At 34.7% G+C, this 22,449-nt stretch overlaps 1 protein-coding gene across 3 annotated transcripts in view; it reads right to left on the bottom strand.

Annotated features, from left to right (window-relative positions):
* Pik3c2a (phosphatidylinositol-4-phosphate 3-kinase catalytic subunit type 2 alpha) overlaps window positions 1-22,449 on the bottom strand; it is a 121,093-nt gene that overhangs the window by 20,921 nt on the left and 77,723 nt on the right. For all 3 annotated transcript variants that reach the window (XM_046438120.2, XM_046438122.2, XM_046438121.2), the window contains 9 exons: window positions 17,472-17,583; window positions 16,950-17,095; window positions 13,957-14,145; window positions 12,703-12,796; window positions 12,125-12,219; window positions 11,608-11,788; window positions 6,427-6,531; window positions 5,391-5,483; window positions 2,584-2,713 (listed from right to left, as the gene is read on the bottom strand). In XM_046438120.2, the coding sequence (XP_046294076.1) occupies window positions 2,584-2,713; window positions 5,391-5,483; window positions 6,427-6,531; window positions 11,608-11,788; window positions 12,125-12,219; window positions 12,703-12,796; window positions 13,957-14,145; window positions 16,950-17,095; window positions 17,472-17,583 (1,145 nt within the window). The remainder of the gene's footprint in view (window positions 1-2,583; window positions 2,714-5,390; window positions 5,484-6,426; window positions 6,532-11,607; window positions 11,789-12,124; window positions 12,220-12,702; window positions 12,797-13,956; window positions 14,146-16,949; window positions 17,096-17,471; window positions 17,584-22,449) is intronic.

The following is a 22,449-nucleotide window of genomic DNA, read 5'->3' as shown; positions in this document are numbered from 1 at the left end:
AGCTATATCCCCAGAATTCTTAAATTGACTTGATTTCCTAATCTTTTTTTTTTTTTTAAAGCCTCCCTTTTCTCAGAAGGTGATTTTTTGAGAGAGAATTTTTTAAAAATATTTATTTATTTATTTTTAGTTTTCGGCGGACACAACATCTTTGTTTGTATGTGGTGCTGAGGATCGAATCCGGGCCGCACGCATGTCAGGCTAGCGTGCTACCACTTGAGCCACATCCCCAGCCCTTGATTCCTAATCTTGACAAGATAAAGTCTGCACATCTAAATTTGAGCAAGTAAGGTTATAGACTCTAATGTTGTCCTGATGGATAAGAGAGAGAAATATGGAAGCGGGTGATAATACAATGAAGACAAGTAATTAAGCAAAATATCATACTTCAGGACCAGGGAGGTAGCTCTGTGGTAAAGCACTTGCCTACCGTGAATGAGGCTCTGGGTTGGATCCTCAACATCACATGCAAAAAAAGAAGAAAAACAAAACAACCTAAATTGTACTTGAGGTAGCAATCACCTAAAGGGAAATTTCTCGTGGCACACCACCAGGACTGGTCCTTTGGCTTTTCTTGGTAAACGTTTTTCCCAATGACTTAGCAGAAGCTACGGAATGTATGTTCTTTAAGTTCATACAAACTAAGAAGTTCAATAACAGATGGTAAGAATGAGAGTTTACGTCAGGCATGGTGGCACACGCCTGTAATCCCAGTGGCTCAGGAGGCTGAGGTAGGAAGAATCTGAGCTCAAACCCAGCGCCAGCAATGGCGAAGCACTAAGCAACTCAGTGAAACCTGTCTCTAAATAAAATACAAAATAGGGCTGGGGATGTGGCTCAGTGGTCGAGCATCCCTGAGTTCAGTCCCCAGTACCAAAAAAAAAGAATCAGAGTTTACTTATTTTTTTAAGTTGAGTGAGTGAGTGTGTGTGTGTGTGTGTGTGTGTGTGTGTGTAGTACTAGGAATTGATTGAACCCAGTGCTGAGGCTCAAGCACTTTCCCACTGAGCTACAACCCTAACCCCAGGATCAGATTTTAAAAGGAATCAAAGAAACTGAAAAGCAGTGGATCAAATATAACAAAGTTAATAGTTAAATGTCCTACACATGAGTCTAAGACACAAAATGTACAAGACCAGAACAGTCAGGACATGACTTAGGAGCTACTATCATGAAGACTTATTGGTTTTAGTTGTATGTAACCTTTACGTGTGAGGCACTTTGCCTACTCTTTTGTATTCTTCCAAATTCAGGTGTCTCTCCTAGAATGGATTGCTTGAACCCTTTTATGAGGAAAACAACCAGGTGATAAGGTAATTTAAAGTCATCTATGATAAATAGCTAAAGAATGCAGAACTCAAGATCTGAGGCCACAATACTAGCAACCTTTAATGAGGGATCCAACTTAATTATATAATATTCTATGAAGAGATCTGGAATCAATGGGTAAAAGATATCAACAATTAGTCCTAGTATTCAACTGAGTACAAACTGAGTGCCGAAGATCTTCACCAACCTTGAAATCAAGCAAACAAAATGAAACTTGCACTAAAGAAAGAACTTTATAGCTATCACCTATTCTGGATAGGATCAACTGCCTTGGACTGCAATGAATTCTCTTCACTGTTAAGTATTTAAGTACAAACTTAATGGCAAATATTAGAAGGATGACTAGATAAGGTAATATTTCAGGTGACTTCATAGTATTCAAAAAACTATTTGTTCAATAATAATAATGAAGGCAGGTGTGGCGGCACATGTCTGTAATCCCAGCAACTCTGGAGATTGAGGCAAAAGGGTTCCAAGTTCAAAGCTAGCCTCAGCAACTTTATGAGTTCCTAAGCAACTTAGCAAGACCCTGTCTCAAAAATAAAAAAAATAAATAAATAAAAAGGACTGGGGCTAGAGTTATAGCTCAGCGGTAGAGTGCTTACCTCACACTGTGAGGTACTGGGTTCGATCCTTAGCACCACATAAAAAATAAATAAATAAATAGATAGATAAATAAATAAAGATATTGTGTCCATCTTTAAAATAAATAAATAAAAAGGACTGGGGATGTGACTCAGTGGTTAGGTACTCATGGGTTCATCCATAGCACTAAATAAATAAACAAATAAATAAATAAAAAATGACGATGATGACTGCCATTTAGTGAGCCCATAATACATAAACAGCTAGGTTGTTTAGCATTATCTCAAAAACGTATTTGATAAAAAAGTAAAAATCTGCTCTTAAAAAACTTTTCAAATTACTCTTTTATTCTGTAGAAATGAAACAAAGTTGGTTTCACTTAGATATGGTTTTATTTTTAGTTCAAAAGCTAAAGTCTATAAAGTCCTCCTTGAGTTAATTAACAGATACCTCTGAGAACTACAAAGCATTTATTAGGGTACACAATGAATTGTATTTTTAAAGCAAGTAATCATTAACAATTGAATGAATAAAGTAACACTAGATTAAAATAAGAAACAAGAGAAGCCATGGTACCTCTGTATCAGGACCTTTATGACAGATACATTCTGAGCCTAGTCCACGGGGGGGGGGGGGGGGAGGATATCAAGATACAGCTAACAGACTTACCTCGATCTCTGCCAGTTGAAAGACATTTGAAAATTACCATCCTCAGGTCTAGTCCTTCTTTAAGCCAGATCTTATCCATAATCTTTATCATCTGTAAAGCTAACATATCCTGCCGAAGATCTTCACCAACCTTGAAATCAAGCAAACAAAATGAAACTTGCACTTTCCCAAAAGACTTAATAGATTACATACTATAAAAGCTGGGGGACAAGGGAAAAAGAATAATAAAAAGTGAACAGTGAAATAATCAGAACTGCCTTTTTATTCTTTTGTATTAAACCTTTTCAAGTCTCAGTTTCCTAACATAATAATTTAAAAAGTTGAATTTTAGGGTATGTGAATTATATTCAATCAAACAAGAAGTGGCAGGTCATGGCTGTGCAACAGCTATAATCCCAGCTACTTGGGGGGCTGAAACAGGAGGATCCTAAGTTCAAGGACAGCCTGGACAACCTAGTGAGACACTATCTCAAAATAAAAAATAAAAAGGGCTGGGGGGGCTGGGGATGTGGCTCAAGCAGTAGCATGCTCGCCTGGCATGCATGTGGCCGGGGTTCGATCCTCAGCACCACATACAAACAAAGATGTTGTGTCTGCCGAAAACTAAAAAATAAATATTAAAATTCTCTCTCTTTAAAAAAAAAAAAAAAGGGCTGAGGATGTAGCTCAGTGATAGAGTACACCTGGGTTCAATCCTTAGCACCCCTCCCCCCAAAAAAAAGGCGCGGGGGGGGCGGCGGCGGTGGGGGGGGGGCGGCGGCAGTGGGGGGGGGGGCAACACAAAGATCTTTGTGAAGATCTGTATCCTGACTGTATCAATGCCAATATCCTGTGATATGTGCAATAGAGTTATATATGATGTTAATCATTAGCGGATCATTAGAGGAAACTGGGTCAAGAATCTACAGGATCTCTCTATATAATTTTCTCTCTATTTTTTTTTTTTTGGCACTGGGAATTAAGCCCAGAGGCACTTAACCACTGAGCCACATCCACAGCCCTTTTAATAGTTTATTTTGACCCATAGTCTTGCTAAGTTGCTGAGGTTGGCCTCAAACTTGCAATCATCCTGCTTCAGCCTCCCGAGTTGCTGGGATTACAGGCATGTACCACTGTGCTCAGCTATTTATAATTTCTTATAACTGACCATTTATCTTTAAAGATCTCAAAATAAAAGGTTACTTAAAAAAATATTAGGCCTCCCAAAATGAATTAAAATTCATTCTTTGTTCCTTCCCCTTTCTTCCCTTTCAACACTGAGGACTGAATATCCAAAGCCTCGCTCATGCTAGATAAGTGCTCTTACCAATGAGCTACATCCCCAGCCCTTTTTAAAATTTTATTTTGAGACAAGGTCTCACTAAGTTTACCAAGCTAGCCTTCAACTTGTGATCCTTCTATCTCAGTCTCTAGAATAGCTGGGTTCACAGGTGTGTGCTACCACACCCAGCTTATTTTTCTTTTATAAACTGGATAAAATAATATATAATAATACATTAAAACACGTAATTATGAAGTCATTTTTGACAGTAGTCAAGAAAATTATAAAAAGAATAAGAGGGATTTGCCTTAGTATACATTAAGACGAAACATATAAAATTTTGATAATTAAAACAGATGGTAAAGTTTTAGGAAAAGGCTTCTATATCAGTAAAAAAAAAAAAATGAAGTTCCATATGAGACCTGAGTATATGGGAACTTGCTACAGAAATCAAAGGAGTGTGAAATATGATATATCAAGAAATTTGTAATGTTTTGAACAACCAACAATAAAAAATTAAAAAATAAAAATAAAAAAAGAAAAAAAAAAAGAAATCAAAGGAAGCTTAATAGAAGCTACCTTTATGAACCTTCACTTATCTAGTTGAATTAACTAAAACACAAGATTTTTTTTTCAAAATATATAAATTATAAGCACAATACACAGAAGTTTGACATAATTATAAATTATGTATATGTAATTGGTATGTTTCTAAAAACAAGTGCTATTGATCATGTTTTGTAGTTTTGTACGCCCAACTCTGGGAGACACCATTTGCACTACAGGCTGCATAAAAGGCACTGTCTCGAGTTACGATGAGCTCAACCCATGTCAACTGTAGTAGATCTATCCCAGAGTTGCATTTGTTCCCAAATGTGTTTGGGAAAAGTTTATGTCAGTGATAAGACATACAAAACTGCCTGGTAATTTTGGAAAAGAAATTTAATTTAAAAAATGTTTTTAAATTGCCATGAAAGAGAGGGAAAAAAAAAAAAATTCCAGGCGTGGTGGCACATTCCTGCAATCCAAGCAGCTCAGGGAGCTGAGGCAGGAGGATTGCGAGTTCAAAGCCAGCCTCAGCAACTTAGTGACGCCCTAAGCAACTTCTTGAGACCCTGTGTCACAATAAATTATAAAAAGGGCTGGGGATGTGGCTCAGTGGTTAAGTGCCCCTGTTTTTTTCTTTCTTTTTAAAATTTTTTTTAGTTGTAGATACACACATACCATCCATTTATTTATTTATTTATTTTATTGTGCTAAGGATCAAACCCAGTGCCTCACACTCACTAGGCAAGCATTCTACCACTGAGCCACAACCTCAGCCCAGTGCCAGTGCCCTGTTCAACTGCTGGTACCAAAAAACAAAAATAAAAACAAACAAACAAAAAACTTATTTGGACATTGTGGTGTAAATCTGTAGCCCCAGCTAATGGTAAGGCTGAGGCAGAAGGATCATTTAAATAAGCCCTTGAGTGCCAGGACAGCCTGGGCAACACAATGAGACCCCCATACCTCCCACATCCCAAAGTAACACTATTTTGCTCACCTTAAACATGACATTAATTTCTTCCCCGAAAGGATCAGCATTCACCATTGTGACTTTTAGGGGCACAGCATTAGAACTGAAGAATGAACATGACTGCAAATATATCATTTAAGAATTAGAAAGATAACACTGGCATAAAAAATTAGTTTATTACTTTTTGATTCTGGGTACTTCCCTTTTCACTTGTTTCACTGAACTATGGAAAATGACACAAAAATAACTGATTTTTAGATGATTTGGCACACAGTTTGTATGTACACATGTATATATATACATACATATATAGTTTATTTTTTAAAATTTAAACATAGCATACTTTCAGTTTGAGTTTGTTTGTTATTGTTTGGTTTGGTTTTGCTGTGCTAGGGATGGAACCCAGGGCCTCATACATGCCAGGCATGCACTCTACCACTGAGCCATATCCACAGCCCTTTATAAATGTTTTTTGTGTTTTTTTTAACAGAACCAATTTTTTTTTCAGTTGTTGATAAACCTTTATTTTATTTACTTATTTAAATGTGGTGCTGAGAATTCAACTCAGTGCCTCACAAAGGCAAGGCAAGTGCTCTACCGCGGAGCTACAAATCCAGCCCCTATAAATGGTTTTAATTCCTCAACAAAACACAGTTTTGTGATACTCATTCTGATTGGCGATGAAATCACCACTTCTACTTATCGTACTACTATAATTAATTATATATGGACTCAAATACTGATTTTCATTAGCAAAGGTTAAATCTTATTTTTAAATGAAACTAATTAACAAAAAAGTTAATTTAAGACAATAAAGCCAATTTAAGATAAACAAATAAAACCCAAGGAAATAAATAACTTTCCACTGTCATTTTGGAATACCAATTAGGTAAAGAATGTTGAGATAAATATGGATCCTAACGACAAACAGAAATCCTTTCATACATACTCACAACGAAACTATGCAGGTCTTATCCTTGTTTGCCTTAAGCATACCTGCTCATTTGCTTTTTTCCTATGTATTATTTTGAAATTTAATGTGAAATTTTAAGTATTTTATCACCTTAATATTTAACTCCTTTGCCACTAGACTTGGTTTGAGAGGGAGTCGGCATTTATTCTTCAGAAAAAAGGACTGTACTCGTTCCATACTCCTCTGGAGGACGACCTATGAAAGAGATTGTTATCATAAGTACATAATAAAAATGAAGGTCTGTTTTTAAGACAAGGAAATGTGTTGCAGACACAATTTATAAAATGTCCAATTTCAAAATGGTCAAAAAGTTGTTGCTTGCTAGGCGCAGTGGTACACACCCATAATCTAAGCTACTCAGGAGGCTGAGGCAGAAGGGTCATAAATTCAAGACGAGCGTGGGCAACTTAGCACGAACCTGTATCAAAATATAATTTATAAAAATGGCTGGGGTGTAGCTCAGAAGCAGAATGCTTGCCTAGCATGTGCAAGGCCCTGGGTTCAATCACCAGTTCCAGGGGAATAAAGATAGAGATTGCTGCTTAAAGGGGTTGTTACTGTAAAAGTAAATTAGAATAGACAAAAGCTATAAACAGAGGTACAGGGGGATGTATATATGGCTAACCAATATACATGAAAATGTTAAAGCTCAATATTAGTCAACAAAATCAAAATTAAGCAAAAATGAGATGCAACTTTTCATCTATCCAATGAAAATTTAAGACAACAGAAGTGGTGGAAAACAATTTCATAATCTGTTGCTGGGGAGAGAGGTGTACACAGGCATAATTTATTTATTTTTTGGAGAACAATCTAACAAAAACTATTATTACTAAAAATGTACATAGCTGGGGCTTGGGCTGGGATTGTGGCTCAGGGGTAGAGCACTTGCCTATCACATGTGAGGCACTGGGTTCAATCCTCAGCACCACATAAAAATAAATAAATAAAGTATTGTGTCCATCTACAACTAAAAAATATTTTTTAAAAATGTACATATCTCGGGGCTGGGATTGTTGGCTCAGTGGTGGAGTTCTTGCCTAGCATGTGCGAGGCACTGGGTTCGATTCTCAGCACCACATATAAGTAAATTAAATAAAAGATTCATCAACAATTAAAAGAAAATTTTTAAAAAAGTACGTATCTTCAACTCAACTAATTTGCCTATAGGATTATTCTATAAAGAAATGCTAAAAAGCCTGGTATGGCAGTGCATGCTTACAGTCCCAACTACTTGAGAGGCTAAGGTAGGAAGATCACATGAGTCTAGGAATTCAAGACCAACATGGGCAACTGGTGAGATCATGTATCAAAAAAACAAATACTAGCAAAGAAGTAAAAACTTACATACCAAAGTTCATTGTAGTAATGACTGGAAAAGGAAAAATGTGTAACAACCTACAAGATGTAATGGGTCAGCCAGGCATGGTGGCAGATACCTGTAATCCCAGCTATTCAGGAGGCTGAGGCAAGAGAATTGCAAGTTCAAAGCCTCAGAAACTTAGTGAGATCCTATCTCAAAATAGGGTCAAAATAGGGTTCAAAGCCCAAACCAAAAAAAAAAAAAAAAAAAAAAAAAAGTAGTAGTAGTGGTAGGAATGGTTCACAATTTATGCTATAATACCTAATAGTATTATATACCGACTAAAAATCATGAAGTAAAACTACATTGCTGATATGAATATCCAAGATGAAGTTTAAAAAAGGCATTTGCAAAAAAAATAAAAACCCAAAACAAACATGTAGTGCTTACACAAGATGCTGGGTTCAATCCCTAGTACTGTAGAACAAAATAAAACAAACAAAACCCAAAACAAAAAAGGTATCATTATTGAAAGAATTTGAGAAGATATAAATAAATGGGAAGACATCTTGTGTTCATGAATTAGAAGACATAAATCATTAAAATGATAACATTTTCCAAATTGACCTATAGATATAACATAATTCTTAACCAAACTCCAACTGTCTTTTTGCAGAAATGAACACAATAAACCCAAGGAACACCAAATAGCCAAAACAATCTTGAAAATGAATGAAGATGGAGGAATTATATTTCCTCCATACTACTAAACTATGGTAATCAAAACAGTATGATATAAGGCTGGGGCTAAAACTCAGTGATAGAACACTTGCTTACTATGTGTGGGACCCTGGATTAGATTCCCCAGGAGAGGGAGAAAGAGAAGAAAAACAGAGAAAGAGAGTGAAAGAGGAGAAAAGAAAAGAACAGTATGGTTTAAGGACTGATATATCGATGCATGAAAAAGAAAGTCCAGAAATATATATAAAATTTCATATTACATATATTTTTTCCTCCAGCTGTTTTTTGACAAGGATGCCAAAACCATTCAGTGGGAAAAAGGAATCTTTTAACAAATGGCCTAAGACAACTGGAGAGCCACATGCCGAACAATAATATTATTTTCAATAGCCAAACTATGGAACCAGCCTAGGTATCCATCAATAGATGAATGGAAAAAGAAATGAATCGATATATACACAACGGAATTTTATTCAGTCACAAAAAATGAAATTATGTCATTTGCAGGAAAATGAATGAATTTGAGAAGATATAAATAAATGGGAAGACATCAACAAAATAAGTCAAACTCAGAAGGTCAAGGGTCATATGTTTTCTCTCATATGTAGAAGCTAGGTAGGAAAAAGAAAAGTTTGGGGGCCAGAATCTCATGAAAACCAAAGGGAGATCAGTAGAGGAAAGGGAACAAGGGTATAAGGCAGGAAGGTAGGAGGGATGTGCTGGGGAGTGATATTGACCACATGATATTGCTATATTGTGTGCATGTATAAAAATGTAACAACAAAGCCCATCATTATGTACAACTATAATGAATCAATAAAAAATGTGGAAAAAAAATGACACTGGACTCCTCCTTCACTGCAAATGCAAAAACTGACTCAAAAATGTATCAAAGGTCTAAATATAAGAGCTAAAACTGTAAAACTTAGATAAAAATACAGGTGTACACCTTTGACATTGAATTTAATGAGAAATTCTTAGACCTGACATCAAAAACACGAGCAATGAAAGACAAAAACAAAAACAAAAACACAACACAACAAAACAAAACAAAACAAAAACAGATAAACTGGACTTGATCAAAGTTTAAAAATAAGCCAGGAATGGTGGTGCATGCCTGTAAAACCATCTATTTAGGAGGCTGAGGTAGGAGGATTGTTTTTGATTCAGTCTTGGAAATAGCAAGATCTCATCTCAAATCCCCTACTAAACAAACAAATTACAGTGCATCAAAGGAAACTATCAAGGAAGTGATAACCCACACAATGGAAAGAAAAAATATTAACAAATAGTGTATCTGAAAAAAAAATAGTGTATCTGATAAGGGTCTAGTACCCAGAATATATAAAGAATGCTTAACAATTTAAAACAAAGATAATTCAATTTTAAAATGAGTAAAGTACTTGATTAGACATTTCTCCAGAGAAGATATACAAACGGCAAACTTGTAAGAATACATTTAACATCATCAGTCATTAAGGAATTACAAATTAAACCAACTAGATATGACCTCATACCCACTAGAATGGCTATAATAAATCATTAAAAAAAAAAAAAACAAGATCCCGAGTGGGGGGGGGAATGTTGATGAGGATGTTGAGAAATTAGAATTCTTCTATACTGATGGTAGGCAGAAATATAATATGGTAGGACTGCTAGAGAGAGCAGTTCAATAACACCTCCGAAAAGTTAAATACAGATTTACTATATAATTCAGAAACTTCATTCTTAGGTGAAGTAAAAACAAGGTGTCCATTGAACACCTTAACAGCATTATTAGTATTAGACAAAAAGCAGAACCACCCAAATGTCCATCAACTCATTAACAGAGAAATAAATGAACTATATCTAAACAATGGAATATTATTTAGGTATAGAAAGGGATGACAAACTTAAACATTCTAGAACATGGATGAACTCTAAAAACATGCTAAGTGGAAAAAAGAAACAGATACAAGACCACATATTATATGATTCATACAGAAACCAGATACAAAGGGCTGGGGATGTGGCTCAAGCGGTAGCACGCTTGTTTGGCATGCGTGCGGCCCGGGTTCGATTCTCAGCACCACATACAAACAAAGATGTTGTGTCTGCCGAAAACTAAAAAATAAATATTAAAAATTCTCTCTCCCTCCCTCCCTCTCTCTCTTAAAAAAAAAAAAAAGAAAAAGAAACCAGATACAAAGATCAAATATTATGAGATTCCACTTATATAAAGTGTCCAGGATAGGCAAATTCATATAGACAAAAGCATATTAGTAGTTGCCAGGGGTGGGGAGGAAGGGAAATGGGGAGTGAATGGTCCATGGGTACATGCTTTCTTTTTGGTATTATAAAAATACTGTAGAATTAGATAGCAGTAATGCTTGTACAACACTACTGTATATGTATTAAAAGCTAATGATTATACATTTTGTTATGGCTAAATTTTATATTAGGTGATTTTTACCTCAACAAGAGTAAGGCGTCTGTGTGTGGGGGGGAGTGAGAGAATGGAAGGGGGAAAATTCTGTTTTGTAAAACTAAAACAACTCCCCAAATTCATGTGTGTGTATGTGTGTGTGTGTGTGGGGGGGTATATATATCATATGACCAAGAGGAGTATACAGTAAACTATGAACTGGAAGAGTGAATTGGAAATAATATTAACTCCTCATTTTTGAATCTATAAACTTTATTACCTATTTTTTTTAAATCAAAAATCAGCACTGATACTTTGCAATTACAAAAAATTTTAAAGACAAGACAGTGAAAAACACACTTGAGAACAATTTTAATCAGAAAGGAATTAATAAGCATAGGAAATAAAAGCATTGGTCTTCTGAATTATGGCATTTTCCCCATATATTTTAAATAGCCTTTGAATCCTTTCGGGGAACAGAACATCTTTGTATGTGGTGCTGAGGATCGAACCCGGTCCGCAAACATGCCAGGCAAGTGCGCTACCGCTTGAGCCACATCCTCAGCCCCTAGCCTTTGAATCTTATCTGTCCAAAATAGTACAGGTATAGTTAGAATTCTATTGGGAATCTATTGATTAAAAAAGTTCATTTATTACACTTCCAGAAAAGATTAATTTGGGAAAATTTTCTTTTGACACATTTTCAGAATTAAAATAATTCTTCATTTTCTCTGTTTCAAAAGAAAAAAAAGTAGTACAACTTAATTTGTCAGCACCATAAAGATCATTTACAAAACATTTATGTTCTCTTTTGAGTACATACCTGTCTGGCTGATCCACTAGCCTGCCTTACTTTCTCTGCTACTCCTCCTAAAAGCTGTACAAGTTTTGTCTGCTTAGAAAGTTCTTCTCTGAGTCCTTTTCCTCCTACTGAGAGTAGAGCACCCAATACATGTTCATATCGGACACCAAACTGTGTATCATGTAGGGCATCCTTGAGAAGCCTAATACAGCAAAATATTTATGTCAGCCACTTTTGATAATTGAATGAACAAAACTAACTTAATGGGTTCATTTTTAGTATTCAGAAATTTATGGTAAGCTATATAAGCAAGTAAAAACTCTATTTATACAGTCATCACATGCCAAATATTTTTCAATAGAGGGTTTTGTTATTTTGGGGTTTATTTCTAAACACAAAAACTTAGCTTCTTTAAAAAAAATAAAATATCTAGTATTAATAGCAAATATTCTGAGCATACTATTTAGACTTACAAAGTATGTCATCTCTATAAATATTAACAATGGAAACAAAGTACTTCATAAAAGTTAAATCTTACCAATATAAACTGTGTGCTATCTGGATATTTCCCAATGCCCTGGACAGAAGAAAGCGCACTAATGAACTGTTCAAGTAAATTTCATATTTCAAAGCCTATTTATAAAAGAGAATAAGGATTACTAGTGGTTAAGTCCCTAGTAAATTGTTCAAATAAAATTATTAAAAGATAAATTCTATAAAGCAAGTATAAATTTAACAAAAAGATGATACTTACAAAAATGAAACAGATGAATGAATACAGGCTAAATTAATAAAATCAAGCACAGGAATAACCTCAACAAAATATGCATTAGCTATGTTTCACTAATAAAGAAAAATCAAGGAAAAGCTCAAGTCTGCTTTATTTTGAGACTTTAAGAAGTCTGAGAATTAAAAATTCATCTACAGATATATAATATTCAAGATAACAATAGTGGAAAAAAATTCACACTAAATCCTCATGCAATGATCCCCAACATTATAATCATACAAAAACTACTTTTAATTAAAACAGCAGGTAAACTCTAAGTTCCTTACTTTTAAAAACCAGGTGGGGTGTGAGACATAAGGAGGGAGGTAACCTACTAAAAAACTTACTTGTACAAACTGTGGAAGAAGATCTGTTAATTCATCATCACTAATGGCCTCAATCCAGGTCACAGCCAGGGATCTTACTTCCTGATCAGCAAATCTAAAACATCAGAAAAATTCAGATTTGACATAGGCTTCTTTCTAGTAAAGCTGTATTTCCCCAAAACAATTTCAATTTCAATTTATTCCTGACAAAGAATACACAATTCTTTTTTTCTAAAGCAATGTGTTTCTTCTTTTTTTTTTCATACCAAGGACTGAACTCAGGGGCACTCAACCTCTGAGCCACATCCCCAGCCCTATTTTGTATTTTACTTAGAGACAGGATCTCACTGAGTTGCTTAGTGCCTACTTTTGCTGAGGCTGACTTTGAACTCAATGATCTTCCTACCTCAGCCTCCCAAGCAGCTTAGATTATAGGTATGTGCCACTGTGCCTAGCTGTTAATTCCTTAAGAAGAAAAAATATTAGTTTTTGGTATAGGGGATTGATCCTGGGGTGCTTTACCACTGAACTACAGCCCCTGACCTTTTTATTTTTAAATATTTTTTAGTTGTAGATGGACACAATTCTTTATTTTATTTATTTTTATTTGTTACTGAGGATGGAACCCAGAGCCTCACATGTACTAGGCAAGTGTTCTCCCGCTGAGCTACAACCCTAGCCAGCCCACCTTTTTATTTTTTGAGACCAGATCTCACTAAGTTGTTGAGGCTGCCATTGAACTTGTGATTCTCCTACCTTAGCATCCAAGTCTCTGGAACTATAGGCATGTGTCACCTTTTTGGTATTAGGAAGAAAATCTAACTGTGTTATTCAGATTCAATTTTGGAATTATTCTGAAACCTTAAATATATGAAAATAAATTTTGGCTCACATCATTAAAATACAACAAATTGTTAAAAATATACAATCTAACCATTCCTTTTATATATATGTGTGTGTGTATGGTAGATGGACACATTACCTTCTTTTGATTTTATTTATTTATTTTATGTGGTACTGAGGATCCAACCCAGTGCCTCACACATGCTAGGCAAGTGCTCCACCACTGAACTATAACTCCAGACAATCTAACCCTTTTTTTTCGGTTAGTTTTAAATGACATAAAATGCTTTTATGAAAATTTCAATGCAAAAGGTTATGTTTGAATAAAGGTATATTTACTTTTTTATATCGTATTGAACTGATTTTGTGTTAAAAAGGAAGAACTACTGCAATATAACTGACAGTAAAAGAAAATAAATATATTTTACTTACTTTGAATCAAGAAGCTCCAAAGAAGCCAGTGGGTACAATGGAGGCCACTGGTAAAGCAATGAGTATGTTCTGGCAAGATTAACCCATTTCCAGTTTGGGGCACTTGCTAGTATTTTAGGAAGACAATTTGGGTGTTTGAGGCAATAATAACGTTTCTCCCACAAAAAGGCTTTATCTTCTTTAGAAAGTCTGTGTACATAATAGAATTAAATTACTTCTCAGTGATATGATAATGCCATAGATAATCTCAATGATTAAAAATACAAAAATATTTACTCATTTGAGAAAGCTGCTTCTTGGTGAAATCATTAACACTAATTTGGAACAGAAAAAATGCAAGATATAACAAACACCACTAATCTACTCTAATTTGAGAACAGAAAGAAATTATTCTGCCTTAATAAAAGAGCCTTAGTTATGAAAATGAGGCATAATTCAGTTCAATAAAAATTTATTAAAGCCAGGCACAGTGATGCATGCCTGTAAACCCAGTGGCTCAGGAGGCCACGACAGGAGGATCTTGAGTTCAAAGTCAGCCTCAGCAATGGCAAGGCACTAAGCAACTCAATGAGACACTGTCTCTTAAAAAAAAAAAAAAAAAAATATATATATATATATATATATATATATATATATATATCTGGGGATGTGGCTCAGTGGTTGAGTGTCCTGAGTTCTATCCACAGTACCACCACCCCTCCCCTGTTGCCCATAAAAAAAAAAGCTACCATAATATTTTTAGAAAATTAATACAGTTGAATTGAGAAATAGTCAACATGAAAAGGACTCAGTTTAGAAATTCTAATTGCTTTAATGACAAATATTTATGTGAATGAAATTATTTCACTGTTATACTACTAACTTATTTATACAACACATATAAATTGTATTCATTTCATGTGGAATACTGAAAAAATTCAAACACTGCAAAAGGAGCAGTGAAGTCTCTCCTACCAATCCCCCTTCCCAGAGGCAACCACTTAAGGTTATGTATGCTTCCAGAGACAATCTATTTATATAGAAACATACATATGTGTGTTTTGTGTTTTTTTAGCATTAAAATATCTGTTTTTTTAAATTTTTTCTTTTTAGCTATACATGATACATATGGATATTTTTAGGTTTTCTTTTCCTTTATGTTAATGGTAACAAACTATACTCACTATTCTCTTCCTTTATGTCTTCATTTAAGATATCTTATGTATTAGTACATATAGTTATGACTTCATTATTAATATTTGTATTTCTCCACTGGATAATTTAACTGCTATTGACGGACATTTCCAGTCTTTTTCATTTATCCAAATAAATAATAAAATGAACATTCTTATCTCTAATAAGCAAATACATAAGAATTTTCTCTTCAATTCATTACTAGAAGGGGCAATTCTGGGTCACAGAATATACCACATTGTAACTTTAATAGATTTTGCCAAACTGCTCTCCAAAAGGGTTGTGGCTTTTTATAGTTCTGCCAATAACTCCCACTTTTTTTATATCCTTATCAATACTTTATGTGATGAGGCCTTTTAAGTTTTCACCACTCTGATGGGTATAAGAGTATGTTGTATTAATTTACTTTTCTTTAAGAGATTGAACATCTTTTCAAATATGTAAAACACTCTGCATTTATTTCCCCAATAATTGACTGTTCATATTCTCCCTCCTTTACTATAAAGGTCATTGATCTTTACCTTATTGACATAAACATGTTCTTCTTTTTTTTTTTTAATATATAGATTTTATTAGCAGTAATTTCTGATTTTTTTTAATATGGCTAAAAATAGAATTAGACACTTATTGGAATGAAATAACCAGAAATTATCTCTTACAATTATGGATAATTTAAACACAAGATTTTCAAAGTGTGAGTGACTGTGAATGTACAAATAGATAATATGGCTAAGAGAAAATTATTTCTTGCATTTTCTCAAATCTCATTGTTTCTAGTATTCCTTAGCTTATGACCACAAATACTTCTCTTCTGAGTTGATGGAGCACTCAAAACACAGGGAAGATGGTAGTAACACAGCAGCGAATTATCCTCAAGTCCTACAGGGTCTGAGAACCATATTTTATAATATGGAAGACCCTCCAATAGACTGGCTCTTCCAAACATTGTTTGCAAAGATAGAGAAAAGTCAGTTCATTGCACAAAATGAGTGAAGTGGGTCTGTGCCTCTGTAGATGAAAATAAGTTGTAAAAGAGCCACAAAACATGAGTTCAGGACTGGGCATCACAGGACATAGCTGACAAAATCCTTGGTGTAGATCTCGGTGGGGAACCTCCAATCTGCTACCACTGTTTACCCGGTGATGAGTCCTTGCTTCCTCGATGCTGAAGTATAACACCAGAGAAGCACATGGAGGCAAGTGTAGAGTGGTAAGTAAAAGCTTTATTAAAGGACAATAGAAAAGACTTCTCCCTGGAGGAAGAAGGGGACCGAAGAGGTGGAATCCCACATGTTCTTTTTTTTTTTTAATATTTATTTTTTAGTTGTAGTTGAACAAAATATCTTTATTTTATTTATTTATTTATTTTATGTGGTGCTGAGGATTGAACCCAGGGCCTCACACATGCTAGGCAAGAGCTCTACTGCTGAGCCACCAACCAAGCGCCATAAACATGTTCTTACAGGAAATTATTTCATTGATATTTAATATATTTCCCAGTCTGTTTGCCTTTTGATCAAATAAGAAGTTTGACTTGTACATTATCTAACTTTTATGTAGTCACACAGTCTTTCTTTTTTTGTGGGACTTGAATCCAGGGCTTTATCATGACAGGCAAGTGCATTACCAATAAGCTACACCCACCCTCAGCCCCCATATAGGCTTTTAATACAATTTAAAAAATAAGTTAAATAGAAAGTGTTCCAAAACAAGAGCACTGCTAAATCATGAACTAAATCAGGGCATTTAATACAAGCTCTTAACATGAGCTTTACATTGTAGGAGATACCCAGGCTACAAACAGAATAAATGACGCATACCCAAGTGATGAGTCTCTGTGAAGAATATTGAGAAGTTTCCCTTTTATATCATTCTCCAGTGTTTCTAAGTTGTGTTGCTGTGTAATGCTTCTGTCAACTTGAGGAGTTGTATAAATTATATCAAATGTAGAACAAGGAAAATCAACCTTAAAAATTGAACAGAAGTTGATCAAAATATAGAACATTAACGTGTCTTTAAGAAAATGGACTTTTTTTTCCCCTGAACAATCAGGGTGGATTTACACTGAGATTATATTGGTGTTTCTCGGGGTTTTGTTGAAAGTGATTATCAATAGTTGGTAATTCTCAATAATACACATATATTTTCTTGGAATAGATACAATGCATGTTTTACTGTATCCTCAGAAATTGAAAATGGTTTCATTACATTTAAATTGAAGATAGATTCTGAAATTAAAACGGTCAATTAGGCTTCTTTAATAACGCCCAAATAAAAGATATATATATTTTTTTCAAGAAATTTAAATTTAAACCTCTCCACATATCAAGAAGTACCATTACCTGTAGCACTATTCTTTCCATGAGATATCCTTTTTTAGGGACTGTTCCAGGAATACAATTTGTAGATGATGAAGTCCAAAGATAGAGAAGTTTGGTTCCACATGTTAAAAACCTTCATGAATATAAAAAGAATAATTTTCATTTAAAAAACTGACACAACACATGATAATCAATCTGAAATGTTAGTATTCACTAACATTCACTAAATAAAAATATCATCTTTAAGAACATATCAGAAGAAGTCACTCCCACACTGTAATGAGACTTTAAGTAAATGTATTAAAGTATAGGGTGGGAACAAAGAGGGAGAATGAAAATATTTATCTCAAGAAGAACGGTAAATTCAGAATCACCTGTCTCCGAAACAACTTCTATAAATAGGAAGGGGTAAATGATAGTGTTTCAAGATTTTCTGTAAGGGAATACATCTTAGGGTGGTGGTTTGGACTACCACCTGGGGACTGCTTCATGGCTTTTACCATTAGAATATGCCAAGAAAATGAATAATTTCTTGTGTTAAAGCACCAATCATGTGAGATGAGAATTTGTATCTCTATCCTTGTCAGCAAACTTTTCCTGTAAAGAGCCAGTCAGGAGCTGGGGTTGTGGCTCAGTGGTAGAGCGCTCGACTAGCATATGCAAGGCCCTGGGTTCGATTCTCAGCACCACATATAAATAAATAAAATAAAGGTATTGTGTCCAACTACAACTAAAAAATAAATATTAAAAAAAAAAGAGCCAGTCAGTAAATATTTTGGGCTTTGTGGGCCACTCATCTCTGTTGCAAACACTCAACCTGCCAATTATAATGCAAAATAACTATACATTCTACATAAATGAATATGTGTGCTAGGTTCTAACAAACTGTATTTACAAAAACAAACAATGGGCTTGAACACGTGGACCCTTGGCCTAGACTACAAATTTATGTTCTACTTAAATTAAAACACTTAGTCAAAGATATTGATTTATCTTTACATAGAAGAGATATTTGAAAAATATAAGATTAATAAAAGCAGGAAGTTATGAACTTTGTCAAATCTTCATTTTATTTAAACATAAAATATCCTTTTCAGAACTGAACTCCTGTCTTACTATTTTCTCTTGCCCACATTAATAACTTTTGAATGTTTGATATATTTTAAGCTGTCATTTCTAAAAATTACCCATACACCCAACTAGACTATTTCAAAGCAAATCTTAATTTATTTTATCGGGATTGAACTCAGGGGGGGCACTTGGACACTGCCACATCCCCAGCCGGCACTATTTTATATTTTATTTAGAGACAGGGTCTTACTGAATTGCTTGAGCCCCTTTGATTTATGCTGAGGCTGGCTTTGAACTTGCGAGTCTCCTGCCTCAGCCTCCCAAGCCACTGGGATTAAAAAAAGCATGTACCACTGTGCCCAACTTCAACTTTAAGCCAAATCTTTGTTTTTTAAGAGAGAGAGAGAGAGAGAGAGAGAGAGAGAGAGAGAGAGAATTTTTTAAATATCTATTTTTTAGTTTTCGGTGGACACAACATCTTTTATTTTTATTTTATGTGGTGGTGAGGATCGAGCCCAGCACCCTGCAAATGCCAGGCGAGCGTGTTACCACTTGAGCCACATCCCCAGCCTAAGCCAAATCTTAATCGCACTATTTGGTCTATAAATTTTGTTACATAAGTCTAAACAATCAAGTTTCCCTTTGAAGTGGTTATAATACCATTATTTCTCTTAAAATAATTAACAAATTACTTATGAACATAAAATATCTAGTCAGTTTTCAAATTTCCCTGAATTTTCTTTTTGTTGTTGTTGTTTTTTTATCATTGGTTTGTTTGAAACAGGATCCAAACAAGGTCCAACAACATTTGCATTTGGCGAAAATCTTTTTTTTTTTTTTTTTGTGGGGCTGGGGATTGAACCCAAGGGCCTTGTGCATACAAGGCAAGCACTCTACCAATAGAGCTATATGCCCAGTGCCAGTTGAAATGTCTTTTTAAGCATCTTTTAATTCAGGTTCAGCAAAGTCCTGCCACCTAGTTTTGTAAATAAAATTTTATTAGACACAGTCATGCCCATTTGTTAATGTATTATCTATAGTGGCTATTGCACTTGTGACAGCTTATATGGCTTTCAAAGATGAAACTATTTGCATTTGGCACACTTTTACCCCTGTCATTTATTTGCTGAAAATACAGGTCTTTTTTTCTATACCAATTTCTATTTCATGAATTTTGCTGATTATATTCCTTTGGTGTCTTTTAACATGACTTCCTATATTTTCTGTTAAGTAGTAATTAGATCTAGTGGCTTGATGTGATTCAGGTTTAGGTCTTCAGCAAGAATACTCAGTATCTCATAGGTAGTATTGTACACTACTGCCTACTCCATCAAATAAAGAGGCACACATCATTGGGATTACCTCTTTCTCTTTCTATAACATTATGATTTATTAGTTTGTTCAAGTGCTATCAATTTAAATCATCTACTATAAAATTTCAGAAAAGCTAAATGGCTTTAAGAAGGTATTGATGATCATTGCATAGATCAATGCTTCTCTATGGGGGCCTATGTTCCCAGCAGACATGAGGCAATGTCTGGAGAAATATGTAGTTGTCAACTTGGGGGTACTACTAGAAGTCAGTGGGTAGAAGCCAGGGATACCGCTAAACATCTATAATACACAGAAGTCTCCTATAACAAAGAATTATCTGTCCCAAAATGTCAATACTGCTGAGACTGAGAAACCTTGGTCTAAATCTATTATTTTAGTAGGATTGGAAAACTTTTTTTTATATTTATTTTTTAATTGTAGATGGACACAATATCTTTATTTTATTTCTTATATGGTGCTGAGGATCAAACCCAGGGCCTTGCATGTGCTAGGCAAGCACTCTACCTCTGAGCCACAACCCCAGCCCCAAGGTTTGAAAACTTTTGATATTCAAATTTCTGCATCAATTAGCTAGAACTTTTCTACTAAAAACTTTATCACAGCTGCATGTGGTGGCACATGCCTATGTAATCCTAGAGGCTGGGGAGGCTAAGGCAGGAGGATTACAAGTTCAAATAAAGTTCAAAGCCAGTCTCAGGCAAAAGCAGGGAGCTAAGCAACTCAGTGAGACCTTGTCTCTAAATAAAATACAAAATAGTGCTGGGGATGTGGCTCAGTGGTCAAGTATCCCTGAGTTCAATGCCTAGTATCCTTCCCCCCAAAACCCCAAACTTTCACATCAATTATTTGGTGAGATACAACTCTAACAGGAAGGCAGGTTAAATGCTTAAATCTCCTTATATGCCATTTTCAGAGAGGCTGACTCAAAAGGTCTTTGAGTCATTTGGTTTCTGTGACAGTGACTCCATCAAGTTGTATGAAGGTTGTACCTTAACCAGAAATAATTTTAACAGGAACTGCTAGAACAGAGTTACTAATCACAGTATGCTACCTGAACTAGATCATTAATACTTAGCTTCTCTGTATATATTAATGTAAAATCATCTTCCTTCTTAATTTGAGTATGAAGTCCTAACATTACCAGAATGACCGCACTACTTGTCAGTCTTGAGCTTAATGCCATCTATTTACCTTATGAGTGTTGGATGCAAACTATTTCAAAATATCACAGAAGTCAACTGACTTTCACTTTATAATCTCTCAAATTATGAAAGGTTACATCATTCATATAAAAAAAACATTTATTAGTAGACAACAAAAGTGACAGTGATGGTACTCAAAGGCTCCCGGTGCTTTCAAGAACAGAAATGTTTTCAAACTAGCTTATATAAAAATTAATGTTAATGATGAAATCACATTCAACTTTCTCACATAACTACTCTGACACAATTTATCAAAGACAGTTGAGGACATAATTCCTCTCCTTTGTAGTGCCAATGATATCATATCAGTATGTTCTATTTCTTTTTTTTTTAAAATATTTATTATTTAGTCTTCGGCAGACACAACATCTTTGTTTGTATGTGGTGTTGAGGATCGAACCCGGGCTGCACGCATGCCAGGCGAGAGCGCTACCGCTGGAGCCACATCCCCAGTCCCAGTATGTTCTATTTCAGAGAAGTTATAGATTATATTTAACAAAAGGGTTCTGAATACTCATTACTAATCGTAATCACTTCAACTGCTTTTCTCTAGCCTTTAATGGTTCAGAATTGAGTCAGGGGTCAAAATTTGTAGTTAATAAATCTTATACTGCCTCTTCAAATATGAGGAAAATAATTAGAAGAAGCATGGTTCACGTAAGTACATGGGAAAATATCAAGAAGAACATTTGTGAAGTCAGTGTTTTGAACATAATTTCAAAAATGATTACTGGAAATTCAAACAGTGTTTCTCTCATTTAAAAAGAGGAAGAAAAGGGAAGCAGAACTAGATTAGCAGATATTTTTCATTCTTAATATTAAATTTTTGATTTAGTTTAAATAGATCTATTATTAAATAATTTTCCAAACTGTCCCAGTATTTCAAAAGATATATTGTTGAACAACAAAAAAGTGCTATGGTATTAAATAAGTTTGAGAATGTAAACAAAGGCTAACATTTAAAAACATAGACCTTGGATCCAGACTGCCTGGCTCAAAACCCAATTCCACCATTTATTAAGTAAGCACTAAGGCACTTAGCCTCGTACTTTGGTTTCCCTCTCTAGAACAGGGGGTAATAACAATATCTCCTTCACAGAGCTGTTGTGGAGAATATAAGGATATTTGTACAGCACACAGATAATACCAACCCTAAGTGTTATAGAAGTATTTGTTATTAGACTAAACATATGGTTATAAAGCATAAATAGGCCTTTTTGACTATAGAACTTAGATACTTTAATATGCCTACATGCATTATGAAGCTGTACAACATTTCCACATACTATATGTAACATATCTCAAACTTACTCAGTTGTTTGTTTTTCCCTTTAGGATACCTTGCTATTCTAAGAACTATTCCTTTTGCACTTCATCTATTAATCCATTAT

This window comes from Marmota monax, unplaced genomic scaffold (genome assembly GCF_021218885.2).
Source record: "Marmota monax isolate L192 unplaced genomic scaffold, Marmota_monax_Labrador192_F-V1.1 WCK01_AAM20220418_F8-fsc00061, whole genome shotgun sequence".
Lineage (NCBI taxonomy): Eukaryota > Metazoa > Chordata > Mammalia > Rodentia > Sciuridae > Marmota > Marmota monax.
This window is presented reverse-complemented; position numbering and strand designations above follow the sequence as displayed.